We start from the raw sequence: 16,140 nt of genomic DNA, 5'->3' as shown, positions 1-16,140 counted from the left end.
TTATAATTATGCTAGAAAGATGAAAAGGAAGGTTTTGCTAGACAGTCCAACCTCAGCACTCTAGACGACTACATGTACAATGTAGATGTGCAATTGGAAAAGTTTGTGGCCATTTTATAAAACATAAAGCCCACCTGCAGTTACGTAAAGACTTGACTGGAAAAACACCAACCTGAAAGACTTGAGTAGGCGCAGCATCCCCACTTGCATCACATAACCTCTTTAACTTCAAAAACCAAAGACGACTTGACAAGAGAAGTCTTAGGTCTTATCCTAACCCTCCAGTGCTACCATTCAATGTGCAAAGTGCAGCATTTCAGAATGAGACGGAGAGAGAGAGGGTGCCGGCCGGCCCTGCCAGACTGAAAGAAACTTTCCAGCAATTCCACTCAGGATTGTCAACAGAGCTGGGGTCAGGCCAGGTAGAGTCAAGAGTTCAGACTAGAAAAGGTAGTTTAAGAACACGTCTGAGGGATCAGGAGTTTACGTGGAAACAGTTGGCAGAAAACTACAGCCAGCTTCAAACAATAGAAAACACTTTGGGACCTCAGTGAAAAGGTATGTGCCCCCAGCTAGGTGTCTATCGTCACACTTTGGTTTGGTTGAGGGGAAACTGTTCAATCTGATTTTGGTGATTTGGTTTGGACGAGGGTCGCCAGACAAGTTCACAAAGTTCAGCTTGAAAAGGCTTGTCAGGACTGGCAGTCTGCAAATCAGTTAGAGGATAACTCACTGGCATAAAAATAAGGACACAATTCAGTTGGCACGTTTACGTGCATCTATTACATGTACAAATGTACATTACTAAGAGTCCTTTGAATGTGTCTGCTTATATTTATTAATACAGTACCTTAAAGACGGTGGACACTATTGGTAATTTTCAACGACCAGACGTCTCACTTTGGTGTATCTCAACATTTATGCATAAAATAACAAACTTGTGGAAATTTGAGCTCAATCGGTCGTCGAAGTTGCGAGATAATAATGAAAGAAAAAATACTCTTGTCACACGAATTTGTGTGCTTTCAGATGCTTGATTTCGAGACCTCAAATTCTAAACCTGAGGTCTCGATATCAAATTCGCGCAAAATTACATCTTTCTCGAAAACCACGTCACTTCAGAGGGAGCCGTTTCTCACAATGTTTTACACTATCAACCTCTCCCCATTACTCGTCCACTGCCTTCAATGACTTTGAAGAAACTTATGACATGTGTACAGCTGTAGTCTACCAGTTAGAAAATACATACAGTGTAGTCCTCATTCATTGCTAACAGCAGTGCCAAAAATGGAGATAAATTCTCTGGAGTTCGGTGCCCAGAATGTAGAGTGAATACTCTGCCTCTAGCAGGGCTAAAAGTACACTCTAATTGAATACATCCACAGATCAACCCAATACATTTCATATCACATGGTTTATCACATAACTGTACTGTTGACGCCTAATATACTGTATCTGCGTAGATAATTTGCATGGATGTATGTATGTTACAAGGCCTAAATGGAAATGGGATAAACATGTAGAATTTCATCTTTGAGAAGTCAAGGCCATTCTCATTTTGCCAAGAGCACTTCCATCAGAAAATCATAAAGTCTATGAGACTCTTTTAAAGGGGCACCACAACCAAGACCAAGGACATGGCCTCTGTGGCCTCTATTAGGCCAGGGCCCAATTTCACAGAGCTGCTAAGCACAAACATTTGCTTAGCATGAAATTGTTTGCCTTGATAAAAACATGACAACAGCTGAATACCTGTAACAAGCAATATGCAACAAATGACAAATTGGTTGGTAATCCTGTGTTTATCAAGGAAGAAATTTCATGCTAAGCAAATTTCTCTGCTAAGCAGCTCTCTGAAATTGGGCCCTGGTGTACATCAATAATTGGCTCTCCTAAAGTTTTGTGACACCAGTCACCAACAAAAAAGTACAGGCAGAATATTGTTTGGGGATTTACATTTGTAGGGATATGAAACCCTATGCAGGACTGATAATTCACAACAGAGCCAATGGAGGCTATTTATTACCTTCAAGTCCTTGATGCCCCTGTTAAATATTTTCTGGTAGGCCTACATATATTTATTTAACTCACAGAGAAGGCCTTAGAGAAGTTACAATAAAAAGCATGTGAGAAATATCAAGTAAATAATCCTGTGAGAAACCAAAACAAAAACTGACATCATAATGATAATTGCTTGTAACTTTCATTTTCATCATTCAAAACTTATGCCAAACATACCTGTGTATTGATTGCACATTTTTTTTAATTATCAGGAAGAAATCTCTTGAAACTGATATTACACAGTAGTACAGTATTTGGTACTCAGATATCTGGTATCGAAACAACAAGTTGCACAGATGAAGATTATAAAGTGTGTCAACATAAAGATATTTTTTTGACAACTGTCTCAAATGAAAACTTTATACAACTTCCTGGAGAATAGGTACATTGTTAATAGCCATTTTAATATATAAAAGATCAAGGTTTTACTTTAAACTTGGCCCCAAAACATTACTAAAATCCAGGAGAAGCATCTTTCACACCTGACAGCAAATGTTTAGTACACAAACTTCTCGTTAGTGTTCTAAAGATAACATGACTAATCCCAGAAATGCCGAGACTGTCGGTCCACGACCGAGACTTTGTCATGGGAATTATGCTTAAAATGTACCACGAGGGAGGAACTCTATCTTTAGCTTTCTTGACATCTACCATCTGCATAATATGAAGATCATCAAATAGAAATACATCATCCATTTAATGTGGCAGTAAATTCATGTTTTCCCTTAGTAAATGGTCCACTGGATTAACGGCACTTTTAAAAACAGCTGCAGAATTCTAACAAGATGGTACAGCAGGCCAAGTAAATGCTTCATGATTACGGGTGCACTGCACTTTTCAAAAAAGTAACGTGGACTTGTCATAAACTATCTAGACTTCCGAGGCAAGGTTTTAAACTTTTTAAGTTCAAGAAACCTAAAACCGTTTGGTATCATTTAAGAAGACTGATCAAGCTCTGGTATCTACCTTGACAAGCCAGGGCTCAAATTTGGGGTAAAAATCCACGATACGGCAGGGTATGTAGTTTCAGAATTTTACTTGGGCAGTTTTTTTTATTATTCACAAGACAAGAATTTCAAAGAGAAACACACATAAAATACCTACAACGTACATGCCACAGTTGAACCATTGAAACAAGCACATTTGAGAAGATTTATTGCATATTGTATCACAGGTGTTCTTCAGTGCTCAACAGAATTGAAAGATTGTTAGACTGAAATAAAGTCAACATTTGAACAACAACACAAGACCCTAATATTTGTGTGATCTTGAGGTTTACTGGCCTGAGGCTTAAATCACTGGCCTCAGGCCTGAAGTCCAGTGTAAATTCTAATACTGCAGGCGCTCATGGCACTAGAGAAAGAAAACAAATCTTAGAAATTGGATTGATTGTCTGAGCAAAGCTTAGTTGCTCTATGGTTGTACCATGGAGCTCTTGAGGGTGATGGCAAAGTAGGGAGGGGGGGGGGATTGGTTCCATACTGTCACTCAGGCTGAAGGGATCTGTCGACCCATTGAGTAGAGATCCTCGGCTCATGAAGGGTCCCAACTATGACTGAGAACCTGGGCCAGCAATACAAAATTATACAATGTAGACACAGGTATGTCAGGTCAGGAACTTCATATAAGAGAGCAAGGCTATTTTGATTTTGCATAGGGCACCTCCATTGGAAAATCTTAAACGTCTTTGAGGATATCGTTGAAGGGCACCAAGGCCAACACCAGAGCAACAGAGGCAATGGGCTCTGTGTTTTCCCAATCCTGACATGGTACAGATTCGCGCCATTTTAACAGTCAATGTCCCTATGGGTGTTACACAATTTGAGGCAACTCAGCATTTACACGCTTACTCAGGCCTTAGACTTCGCTTTCAACAATTTCCCTCTGGTTGGTAAGTGGCACTTCTATATGAGGGAAATGAAAATTTGTATTCCAATATTTCCAAGGGCACCACACCAAAAGCTCAGGGGCCCAAAGCAATGGGAGACTTTTAGACGGTCCTTTTTCACAGAAGTGCGTATGCTCAGAACTAAGCGCACAATACTGAGCATGCGCGCACACGCTCAGAGCCTCAAAAAAGGACCGTTGTATCTGCTCTCGCCAGCACCTCAAAAAGTGTCTTATTGCTGTATGTGCAGTGGATTAATTCAAGGTCTGCTTACAAGTTGACCCATAATAGCAGCAGCCACGTGTGACGTTGGTGCAAGGGGTCATCAATACAAGAGCAGGGTACCTTGACTAAAGTGCAAGAGGCTTATCTCTGAGTCAGACCTTTTCTCTCTATGATCAAACAGGAATTCCAAAACAGAGCTAGAAAGAGGGGTCCTTGGGGAGAAACCTTGGTGGTCTAAACCACAAGGAACTTTCTGTCAACACTGCTCTAACTGGTCCATTACGTCTCTATACTGAACATTGTACACAGTGTAGATTCAATCTCTGAGTGAATACAATGCAGTAAAGTTCACCTTGTAATTATTTTAAGCAGAAAAAATATTGGCATGCGACCAAACTCAATAAAGTTACAAGAGGTATGTATCTTTCTGAACTTAAGTACATGTGTGTACATACAATTTGTACACTTGATCCAAAATGTGCGTATGGGTGTGTCCCAATGTATGGGTGTGTCCAAATGCAACGAGTGAAACCACAAAAATATAAAATTAAAACAGTTAAACATTTATGTACATACATGTACTTTACATATGTAGACAGTGACTTTACAATCATTTTGTTAGCAAACTCCAAACTGTCACTGGTCTAAACAATATCAAGAAATGTTTTCCTTCTGGTTTAAAATGGATATAAATAGCTGCAGGTGAGATAAGAATTGAAATAAACTTGTTAACACCAAACTGCTACTGTTTCAACTAACATGACTAATGGAAGACTTTTAATGAGATGAGCAGTCAGCCCACGCACAGCGGTCCTTTTCTTATGTTCTCTTTGTTGACAACAATAGAAAAGGACCATTGTGAAGTGATGCTTTTATCTGTCAACAAACTGTTTATAGGCTAAACTATAAAATGTATCATTTTATTTTAATGACTTTGAATCTAAAAAAAAAGTAAACGTGTAGGCCTACCCTCTACATTTCTGAAAACTTAATTTTGGATTTGAATCGGTTTGTTCTCAGTACATCAGGTCCATGATTACATGAACAGTGAACAATGAAAAAAATAGTACATGTGTATCATTATACCAGACTCGACCTTGGAGTGCAGTGTCTTTCTCTAGTCATACTGAACAACTACATGTACCAATAAGGGAGTTAAATTGTACACAATTTTTTTGCTGGTAGATTTTCCTAGAAAAGTAACAAGTTCACACCTCAGTCTGAAAAAGTACACGGTGGAAAATTTAACTTACATCATCCAACAAGCATTTGCTGACAGCAAATGAAAATTATGAAATGGTCCTCCCTCGCAAAGTGTCGACGGCATACTAACGTATCCAATGCCGTCACAGTCAAACTGTCTGTCTCTATATTAGCAATCCAAACAGGACAGGAGCCGAACAAATCACAAGTCTCCCGACCGAGACCAAAACTTTCTCTTTTTGAAAGGCTGACATGCCGAGCCTGTGGCAACTGAATGCTCGAGCAGAGCCCGACCCAGATTATGAGCACACTGTGTTCCTGAACATGATAAATGGCCGGGTCTTAACACAGCCTCAGATGTGCGTTGGACCGGATCCATTCACTGCATTATGAATACTGATGAACTACGACAGTTATTCCAGACAGCTGACTGAAAACTGACTGACTGAAAAAGTATCAAAGACCTAAAGCTACAGTATAATATGCAGCATAAGTCATCCCATCACGTCTGCATATTGATGAACTTTATTCGACCTTGCAATACATTTTATTGTGAAATTAATCAAAAGGTAAGGGTTATCTGCCCTTAATTTTAATTTTCAATTTCAATTCCATTGTTTGGTGAACTCTCCCCCCCCCCAAACTCGAAGAGCTTTTAAATAGTAAACTTTAAAAAATATATATATGAAAATGACCTCTTTTTTTTTTTCACGTCAACCATCAACTAAAGGCCTGCCGACAAAACGCTAAAAATAACGCCTTAGCCTGGTAATTCGGTTTGGATTGATTGCTTTACTAGGTAATCTGATTACAGCCCTTCCAAAGCTACATTGTGTCAATGAGGTTCTCCAGGGTGTCAACTGCCTTTGCTGCTTGGGCACAAGAGCAGATCCTAAGATCTGGAATCCCAAGATCTGAAAGTACCACTACCAGGCTTGGTTTACTATCCGAGGAGGGCCAGTGTTCTGAAAATAAATACTCAAATTGAACTTTATAGCGAATGGTCCCAAGTTTGGGGCGAGATGGTGTATAAAGCAAAGTACTCAGTGTAGTATACAGGCATGATTTTGGGGTTCGTTTTTTTTTGAAGGTTTTGTTTTGTGAGAGATCGACTCACATCACAAGGCTGGGCGGCCACTTGAAGGTGAGGGCTACATTTAACTAATTTATGTGCAATCGATCCAAATCAACTGCCACTAGAGGCACCTTGCCATAAGGGACTGAAACCAGGTGAACATTTTTCAAACCATAGGCCTACATTTACATTGGTTCAACAACGTTTATTTCCATTTCACTCACACACATTTTTTTAAGGGCGAAACATTGGTGTTACTTTGAAGGGAATCCTTTCTCAAAATGGTTATCAAATGCTGTCAGTAGTTGTCATCAAGTTAGTTTTCATGGCCATTTTTTGTTGGAGTATTTACTGATCTACATTGTATGACCCCGCCTTTAAAGCTCAACCGTCCAAGTAGCAGCAAGAAGAAGTCTGGCTGCCACAATTGTTCATATGAAGGGCAGACTAACCATTACTTCACCAGTCTCCTTCATTTCAAAGAGACCATTCAACCATGGTACAACCTTGTCTTTCAACCCACAAACTTATAACGTCACATCGTCACAAGTACAGGCTCAGTGTCAACACCCGAGAGTGTTACAAAAAAAGAGACCCTGCCGGAAGTCAACCGATACATCAAAAGGATTTAATCAAGGTGGATTCTGAATCCACTGAATGGGATAAATGGATTATTCTTGTTAAGGTACAACACCAACAGACGAGGTACAATAAGCCAAGTACATGTAACAAGTCAGTGGCTTGCCTTCAATCTTTTTTAACAATTGGAGTCTAGTGTATCTTTTCATCATGACTGTAGTCAATCACTTGTCGGTGCGAAATAGGGGAAATGAAGAAAAAAAATACAGGGTCAAACAGTCAGCAAACTACTCGTTGCCTTTGTCACAATAAAACACTAATTTTTGTTTACAAATTAATGGAGTTTCTTTTCATTCTTTCCTTATATTAGAAACTTTATACTTGCAGTCTGTGTCTGTTAGTTTGGATAGGTCAATACAACCATTGATTTTTTTATTTGTTTTATTATAAATTATTCTAACTTGTGTTTTATTTGATGTGCATTAAGCACTTGATACTTTTCCAAAAAGAAAATCTACCTCTGAGGCTGATCATGCATGCAGAGATGCCAAGTTCAGAGGCCAGCTATGCATGAGATTTTTTAAACCCCCTCCTAAAAAAAGTGTTTTTATTCAGACAACGGAATTACAGCCCGAGAAAATATTGGTCCATCCCGGAGAAAAAATAAAAAAATAAAGTGTTTCAAAATGCATTATAAACCCCTACAGTATACTTAGAACTCACATGAGGTACACAGGAGTTCTTGCTGGTTAATGTGGAGGTACGATTGTGTCAGATTATTTCCCCCCAAAAGATAACTTTCTGGCTAAAATGATGTCCAAAATCCTCTGAGTCACATAGCTCATTCAACGAATTTGCTAAGAAATCAGGACAAACTTGTGCGCAATTCACGTTTTGCGTTCTGCAGAATTGCCGAATTGTCCGCTGAATCTTCTGAGAGAGCAAATAGCGTGCGCAATCTTCAAATTTGCGCTCTTGTTTTTATGGCAGCTCAAGTTGATAATTTTGAAAAACTACGTGCAATGAAGGTTACGCATTATTTTCATATTTTTGTTCACGGTCTGGCCCCAATGAGTGAGAAAATGGTTGCCTGCGTGAGAGCGTGAGACGAACCCCTAATGCGTGAGTCTCACTCCTAATGCGTGAGACTTGGTAGGTCTGTGCATGTGGGATTCGAACTAACTCTGTTGCCAAGCTCTCTACAGCAGACGTCTGACCACTAAACCAACAAGGTTGCCCGGTAGCTTGAAACAGCTTGGATCCTATTTTAGCAATGGGTACTGCAATAAGTAGGTGTTAATTTTTCTTTGTCCTTGATGCAAAAACATGTATAATAAATACTTGTTCATAAGAATCCATATTTTGAGTACATAACACGAAATATGTAGGCCCTACATTTACGTATGTTTGTACAACTTCCCTTGCACTGGAAAAAGAAAAATTGATGATAAAAACATGTCTTACAAACGCTCATGTACAGGCAAGCGCAAGTATAAAACTAACAATCAGAACAGACTGTGACAATAAACAGTTACAGTAGCATTTTCTTAGTAGCACTTGCCCTAAGAAAATAATAACACAGGTTGAAGACTTTATTGTGTTCATGCAGATCGCATGACATGGTACACTGTCTACGTTTTCACCATTAGAATGGTACGAAGACAAAGTGCATTTAAAAATGTGGACATTGGAGCAAGTAAAAGAAGGCACCTTCACCTGCGTCATTACAGCCCGGACACTATTACAATCGTCCAAATGCAGGAAACCCGAGAAGAAACCGTAAACCTAGTATGTTTTGAGCACAGTGTGCGTGCCGTTCATGCCTGATTCATCAATGACCACTGTACAATAGAAGTGCATTATGTAAAGAATCTGCTAAGCAAGTTAAAGGATGCACAGAACAAAATGGGTTTTTTTTTTTTCACAAACAATTTTTGGGGGTGTCTAGTTACACGTACAATGTAATGTTACTAATTCAGTGTTGGTTCGTGGTCAGAGGTTTCCAGTGCACCATTTGTAGAGGTACACACATACATAAACAGTATGCCCTTGGAAAAAAAGTAGGAACAATTTGGTGTTATTGAGTACATACATGGATTCATATATATGTACATAATAAGAAAGATCATGAACTTGGTGCTTGAAGATACACATCAGTTTTCCTCCTTGCAAGGGGCACCTCTGTGACCAAGTTGTTAATTTGTACTGGAACTTTTCAAAGAGCACCACATCACAGCAAAAGCACACGGGGGGGGGGGGGGGGGGGCCCCATGGCACTTGCTGTGTGTGGCGTGCATTACCTCAAGCCTGTACAATGACTAAAATGCATACGTACTGGAAATGACAGTCCAGTTCGCGAGGGACACATTTCGGAGTTCAAATCTTATCTGTAAGACATTAAGATGCTACTTATCTCACTGGATTAACATTTCTAGATATTCCTCATAAAACTTCCATTTTGCACGACTGGATTTTCAGTTACTGTACTTTAAAAAACTGCCTCTACCAATCATGACTACAAGAAATACTAGTTGCATCTGGAACATTTCAAGTGGAACCTTGGCAATGACTAGGGGGACATGGATTAAATTGCCTCAGTTGCCCATAGGGGCCCCCTATGAAGTATCAGGCCTACTGGCCTACATGTATTGACCCAATTCACCTCACGTCATCGCCCACAATAAATATTACACAAAAGATTTCCAAAGCAAGTGCAGGTAAGATCCTGAGGTACAAGTCCTGCAGTCTTGTGAATTTTCTGAAAACATGTAATTTTTGTCACTGGGAGGGGGGGGGGGAAATCCCCACCTACCTACCCTATTTTTGGGGCCAGTTACGCCAACACAACATTTTTTTTTTTATGCCTTAGGGATGATTCTTCCTGCAGGAGTGCATGGACATTAATATTCGCTCCGGACTTTCGGCAATATTTCAAAAACGCGACCACCTTTTGAAACGTTCACTTGCTGGTTTTATTGTAAACATCTACTTTTATTAATGATTATAAAACAAAATGAACAGTTCCAAAAACCAAAGGTATAGGGCCTACCCTGCCTTTAAACCATAATGATTAAATATCGTATTTCCATGACCTTAAAGAAAATGGCTCCACAGCCCCAGAGTGGATACCTGTGCATTCCGTTCATTCCATTCTTAGCAAGGGGGTTAGTTTAGACTGTACAGACTCAAGCAGGGGCATGATCCTCCGGAGGACACGGTACAAAATTCCACAAGAACTGATGGACAAGAGTGACAGGATACTTAAATACACAGTAACTTCTGCATGCTAAAATATCGACCTACTTCTATTTCTAAACCAGTCATTTAAATTTTGTTATAAAAACCGTGAACAGAAAGACAGAATGGTTAAACTAAGTAAGCATACTTTCTACACATACACTGTACATGTACATGCCATCGTAAACTTAAAGTGCACTTTTTAGAGTAAACTTAGCCTTGCTCAAGGCAGTCGCATTACTCACCCTGAAAAGATGCCGCTGTAAACCCACCCGTATACCGTGTGCGTGGTGCGTGCGATCACACCGCATGACCCACCCGTATACACACTGTCACATCTTACGACTACTGTGCACGTAAGTCATTCGCACTCGTAATACTAACCGCATGCGGAGGCCGTCAGGCCGACAGCCTTGTCGGGTCGGTAATTTCCGGGTTTAATGTGTTGTATTGAAAAATTTCCACAAGTGGAAAAAAATGGGGGGGCTCTCGGATATGCTAGAATGCAGCCCATGAATATGTTCATCTTTCGTCAGACCTATCAGACAACACAGGATGTGAGGCAAATGAATTATTCATTTTGACGTCCAATCACGCACGCCTATCATGCTCGCTGAGCGTCCGTGGTGGTGGTGTGTGATGTAGACATGTCTCGTCTTTCGCGGGTATTATGGTAATGAGCTGACCGTGGGAACTCTTCGCTTATTATAGTAATGAGGTCAGTGGCTTCAACACAGACCCTACAAGGCTGTCGGCCTGACGGCCGACGCATGCGGATAGTGTACGGGGGCATCAGGTCGTGCGATGTTACGCACAGTGAATACGGGTGGGTTTTTATACAGCGGCGGTCTTTTTTCGGAGTGAATAATTCGACTGCCTTGAGCAAGGCTAGAGTAAACTGTGAGTTGGGATTTAGATTTTGCTTTTCATACGTGGATGATTAAACATTGGACATCTACCAGACTGGTAGAAAAATCACGCTTTTAAGTGACGACACATACATCATTTTTCAAACTCGGTCCAATTTTAAAAAGTCAGTATAAAGCACAAAACTTGTTAGAAGCAGAGTTTCTGCAGCAAAGAATGCTAAGTTGCATGAACCATGTAGAGCAAGGCCCTGAAAACTTCAAAAAAAGTTTATGTGTTGAGGCCAAGCTGTCAAGTACCCTGGACACAAGCTCTGGTCAGAGAAGAGCCCCGGCCTTAAGGTGCTACAGAAAATGCTATAAAATAATTTCAAAAATAAAACAAAATTCAAAACCTGTCATACATTGTTTCTTTTTGCTCTTGAAAGCACTTTGAGTAAAACCTTATTGGTAGATAAGCATACTACAAAACTATGTAACATCAAGTAGGCATAGAGGTTACAAAGCTTACGCATGTCATTTCTTTTTTTACTCACAGTAATTACTGCAAAAAACTTGGATAAACGAAATTCTAGACTGGAATTCTTTGGTTTAGAAGTTCCCAAAGATCTCAGTCACCTTAAAGCCATTGGACCCTTTCGGTTCAGAAAAACAACAAAAAGTTCACAGATTTACCAAAAACTTACAGGGTTTACAGAAGGTAGTGGTGAAAGACTTCCCTTGAAATATTATTCCATGAAATGCGTAACTTTTTGAGAAAACAGTAAAACAATATAAATTCTCGTTAGCGAGAATTACAAATTTATTTTAAACACATGTCATGACATGTCATGAAACGCGCGGATACAAGGGTGGGTTTTCCCGTTATTTTTTTAGACTCCGATGACCGATTGAGCCTAAATTTTCACAGGTTTGTTATTTGATATAGAAGTTGTGGTACACGAAGTGTGGGCCTTGGACAATACTGTTTACCGAAAGGGTCCAATGGCTTGAACATGATTTCCATGAACGATTCGGTATGCCAGTCCCAACCTTTTTTCCAGCCTGACCACCAACATGAAGACTGCGAGGTGACAAAATGACAGCTTAATAAAGCGTGGGCAGCAAGAGGGTGTCACTTTGAGAAATAATTAATTAGCGTATGTGTTATCCAGGATGATTACAAAGTCAGATGTGCATGTATACCAGGTACGGCCCCCAGGTAAACGGCTGTGAGTTGTTATTAATAATATTCATTGTAGGATATGGTACTTATTAGTGTGTTGAGATTATGCATCAATCTGTAATGAATACTGTTGTGTTTGTGCGGTGGCCCATGTTTACAGTAAGCACGAGTGGTTTCGGGTATAACCAAGCTTCTGGGGTTAATTTCCTTATTTTGTAAGAGGCGAGTTTTGGCGAGTACCTAAAATGTCAATCATCTTCAAATGTTTTTAAGCAATAACCCCAATTCAAGAAACTAGTCTCTGAAAACGGTAATGTCCGAATTTGCTGAGAATTGAAAAACACTATCATTGCTGAAACATGGATGGATTCAACAATCTTATGAAATAAACATGTACAAGACTGCACATGTACACTTTGCTTGCCTATCAAGCCCATGTGATTGCCCGCCAAGGAACTGGGGTTGCTGACAAGACCCTTGGTTGCCCAAAAGGCCATGTGTTGCCCACAAAATCCTGGGGTTGCCCTAAAGCCCCTGTGCATGTCCACCAAACCACTGTGGTTGCCCACAAGAAATGTAGTTGCCCATGAGGCCATGTGGTTGTCCATATAAGTACCTGTGGTTGTCCTACAAACAACTTGGGTAGCCCACAAGGCCCTGTCTTGTACATAAGCACCTGCGGTTACCTATATAGCCACTTTGCTTGACTATCAAGCCCATGTTATTGCCCGCCAAGGAACTGGGGTTGCTGACAAGACCTTTGGTTGCCCAAAAGCCATGTGTTGCCCACAAGTTCCTGGGGTTGCCGAAAAGCCCATGTGGTTGCCACCAAGCCCCTATGGTCTCCCAGAGGCCACTTTGCTTGCCAAACAAACCCTTGTGATTGCCCACCAAGGAACTGGGGTTGCTGACAAGACCCTTGGTTGCCCAAAAGCCATGTGTTGCCCACAAGTTCCTGGGGTTGCCGAAAAGCCCATGTGCTTGTCCACCAAGCCGCTGTGGTCGCCCACAAGCCACTTTGGTTGTCTATGAAGCCCATGTGATTGCCTGGAACTGGGGTTGCTGACAAGACCTTTGGTTGCCCAAAAGCCATGTGTTGCCCACAAGTTCCTGGGGTTGCCGAAAAGCCCATGTGCTTGTCCACCAAGCCGCTGTGGTCGCCCACAAGCCACTTTGGTTGTCTATGAAGCCCATGTGATTGCCTGGAACTGGGGTTGCTGACAAGACCCTTGGTTGCCCAAAAGGCCTTGTGTTGCCCACAAGTTCCTGGGGTTGCCCTAAAGCCCATGTGGTTGCCACCAAGCCCCTATGGTCTCCCAGAGGCCAATTTGCTTGCCAAACAAACCCTTGTGATTGCCCGCCAAGAAACTGGGGTTGCTGACAAGACCCTTAGTTGCCCAAAAGGCCATGTGTTGCCCACAAGTTCCATAGGTTGCCGAAATGCCCATGTGCTTACAAGTCCACCAAGCCGATGTGGTCGCCCAGAGGCCACTTTGCTTGCCTATGAAGCCCATGTGATTGCCTGGAACTGGGGTTGCTGACAAGACCCTTGGTTGCCCAAAAGCCTTGTGTTGCCCACAAGTTCCTGGGGTTGTCGAAAAGCCCATGTGCTTGTGCACCAAGCCGCTGTGGTCGCCAACAAGCCACTTTGCTTGCCTATCAAGCCCATGTTATTGCCCGCCACGGAACTGGGGTTGCTGACAAGACTCTTGGTTGCCCAAAAGGCCATGTGTTGCCCACAAGTTCCTGGGGTTGCCCTAAAGCCCATGTGGTTGCCACCAAGCCCATATCGTCCCCCAGAGGCCACTTTGCTTGCCAATCAAACCCTTGTGATTGCCCACCAAGGAACTGGGGTTGCTGACAAGACCCTTGGTTGCCCAAAAGGCCATGTGTTGCCAGCAAGTTCCTGGAGTTGCCGAAAAGCCCATGTGCTAGTCCACCAAGCCGCTGTGGTCGCCCACAAGCCACTTTGGTTGTCTATGAAGCCCATGTGATTGCCTGGAACTGGGGTTGCTGACAAGACCCTTGGTTGCCCAAAAGCCATGTGTTGCCCACAAGTTCCTGGGGTTGCCGAAAAGCCCATGTGGTTGCCACCAAGCCCCTATGGTCTCCCAGAGGCCACTTTGCTTGCCAAACAAACCCTTGTGATTGCCCACCAAGGAACTGGGGTTGCTGACAAGACCCTTGGTTGCCCAAAAGCCATGTGTTGCCCACAAGTTCCTGGAGTTGCCGAAAAGCCCATGTGCTAGTCCATCAAGCCCCTATGGTCGCCCACAGGCCACTTTGCTTGTCTACCAAGCCCATGTGATTGCATCTTCATATAAATTGAAGTTGCACAACGTATCACACACCTTATGGAATCTGTCAACACAAAACTTGTCTCAACTGACAGCAATGAATCTTGGTTGATTAAACGTCTATAATAGATGTTCTAATTTGCGACGGTGATAAAGAATAATATTATTGTTTCACCATACACTTATTATGTGTGATATGCCCTGTATACATTTCTGCGACATTTGGAAATAAAACCCAAAAGGCATACTACTCGGGTGGGGTTCGAACCCACGACCATGGCATTCTACAACAGATGTCTTGACACTACACTACCCAGTGTGCCCAGTGATGAGAGGCAAGTTTGAATCTTGTAATTAGCAGCTTTATTAGCAAAAAATTTAAAGAGGGGCGCCATGGTTAAAATGTTTATTGGTGATGCAATAATTTTCCAAGAGATATAGTCATTATAAAAGTTGAAACAAGTTTAGAAGTGTGTAACCTCAGGTAACCTCTCTTAAAATGGTGTAAGAAATAACATTATTATATTCTGAAATTCAGAGCGAAATTTGAAACAAGACGCTGTAATGAACTAAATAAATTAGTTCAATAATAGATTAATTAATTCATTCATTAATAGATTGATAAATTAATATACGAAACGTCAGAAGTGCATTTAATATGCATGTAAAATACAAGACAAGTGAATTGAGTTTAAAGTTCAAATTTTGAATTGTCCCTGGCTCAATGTAAAAAATCTTTAAAAATGCCTTATCAATACAGTAGCAAGTTATGTCATACAGTAGCAAGTTATGTCATACAGTGTAGAAATCATTTGTTCACATTCATTTCTCACAATGTGGGTTGTATGAGATTGGGAGGGAGGAGTAACCAGGTTTGGGGATTGAATTAAAAAAAAAATGCCCCCTCCCCAACCCCTATACATGTACCCCCCCCCCATTTAACCCCTCCCCACACTCCATCAAACCCCAAATGTTGTGCAAACGAACTTCCTCCAGTATTTAAACAAGTAAATTAATCAAGTATGCTGATGTAGTAAATTACAAAACAGATCATTTGTATAGTCGCTTTGAACAATACGGCTACAAATTGCTCACATCACTGCCTTTACATGTACGCTCCAAGTAAATGTTAAGAGAAGGCCCAAGAACATTCACGTTAACTCATGAATGGGTTTCACAGCCCACTACCCCACTATGAATTACGGGAGTCTGTTCTAATCTGTAACTGCTGCTTATTGCAGACACTACGCTAGATATTCCAACCACTGACTCACCGCTCTAAAACGGGAAGGGAATGCGCCTGCTGATGGTAATGATGATGGTGATGACAACTGAAGCAGCAGCCAGGTAAAATCTGCGCCGCCGTAGCACCGGGCAAGGACGGAACATGCGGCATGTTGCACTCCTCGCACACAACAAGACTAGTAGTCATAAAATGGTAAATGTGTCCCCCCCTCTTTCTCTCTGGGACTACTCCGTGCACTGGCTTTACAGGACGAGTCTGCCCTGCTTAATATACTGATTATAATTCCTGTTATTAAACG

General features: G+C 41.4%; 1 protein-coding gene across 5 annotated transcripts in view; it reads right to left on the bottom strand.

Moving 5' to 3' along the window:
• LOC117306757 (SRSF protein kinase 3-like) overlaps window positions 1-16,140 on the bottom strand; it is a 54,463-nt gene extending 38,323 nt beyond the window's left edge. For 2 of the 5 annotated variants that reach the window (XM_033791247.1, XM_033791246.1), the window contains exon 1: window positions 15,871-16,139. In XM_033791247.1, coding sequence (XP_033647138.1) covers window positions 15,871-16,028 — 158 coding nt within the window. In that variant the 5' untranslated portion in view covers window positions 16,029-16,139. Of the gene's footprint in view, window positions 1-172; window positions 319-5,427; window positions 5,681-15,870 lie in introns of those variants that run through there. The other 3 variants (XM_033791245.1, XM_033791248.1, XM_033791249.1) reach the window with 3 other exon arrangements.

This window comes from Asterias rubens, chromosome 2, assembly GCF_902459465.1.
Source record: "Asterias rubens chromosome 2, eAstRub1.3, whole genome shotgun sequence".
In the NCBI taxonomy this organism is placed as follows: Eukaryota; Metazoa; Echinodermata; class Asteroidea; order Forcipulatida; family Asteriidae; genus Asterias; species Asterias rubens.
This window is presented reverse-complemented; position numbering and strand designations above follow the sequence as displayed.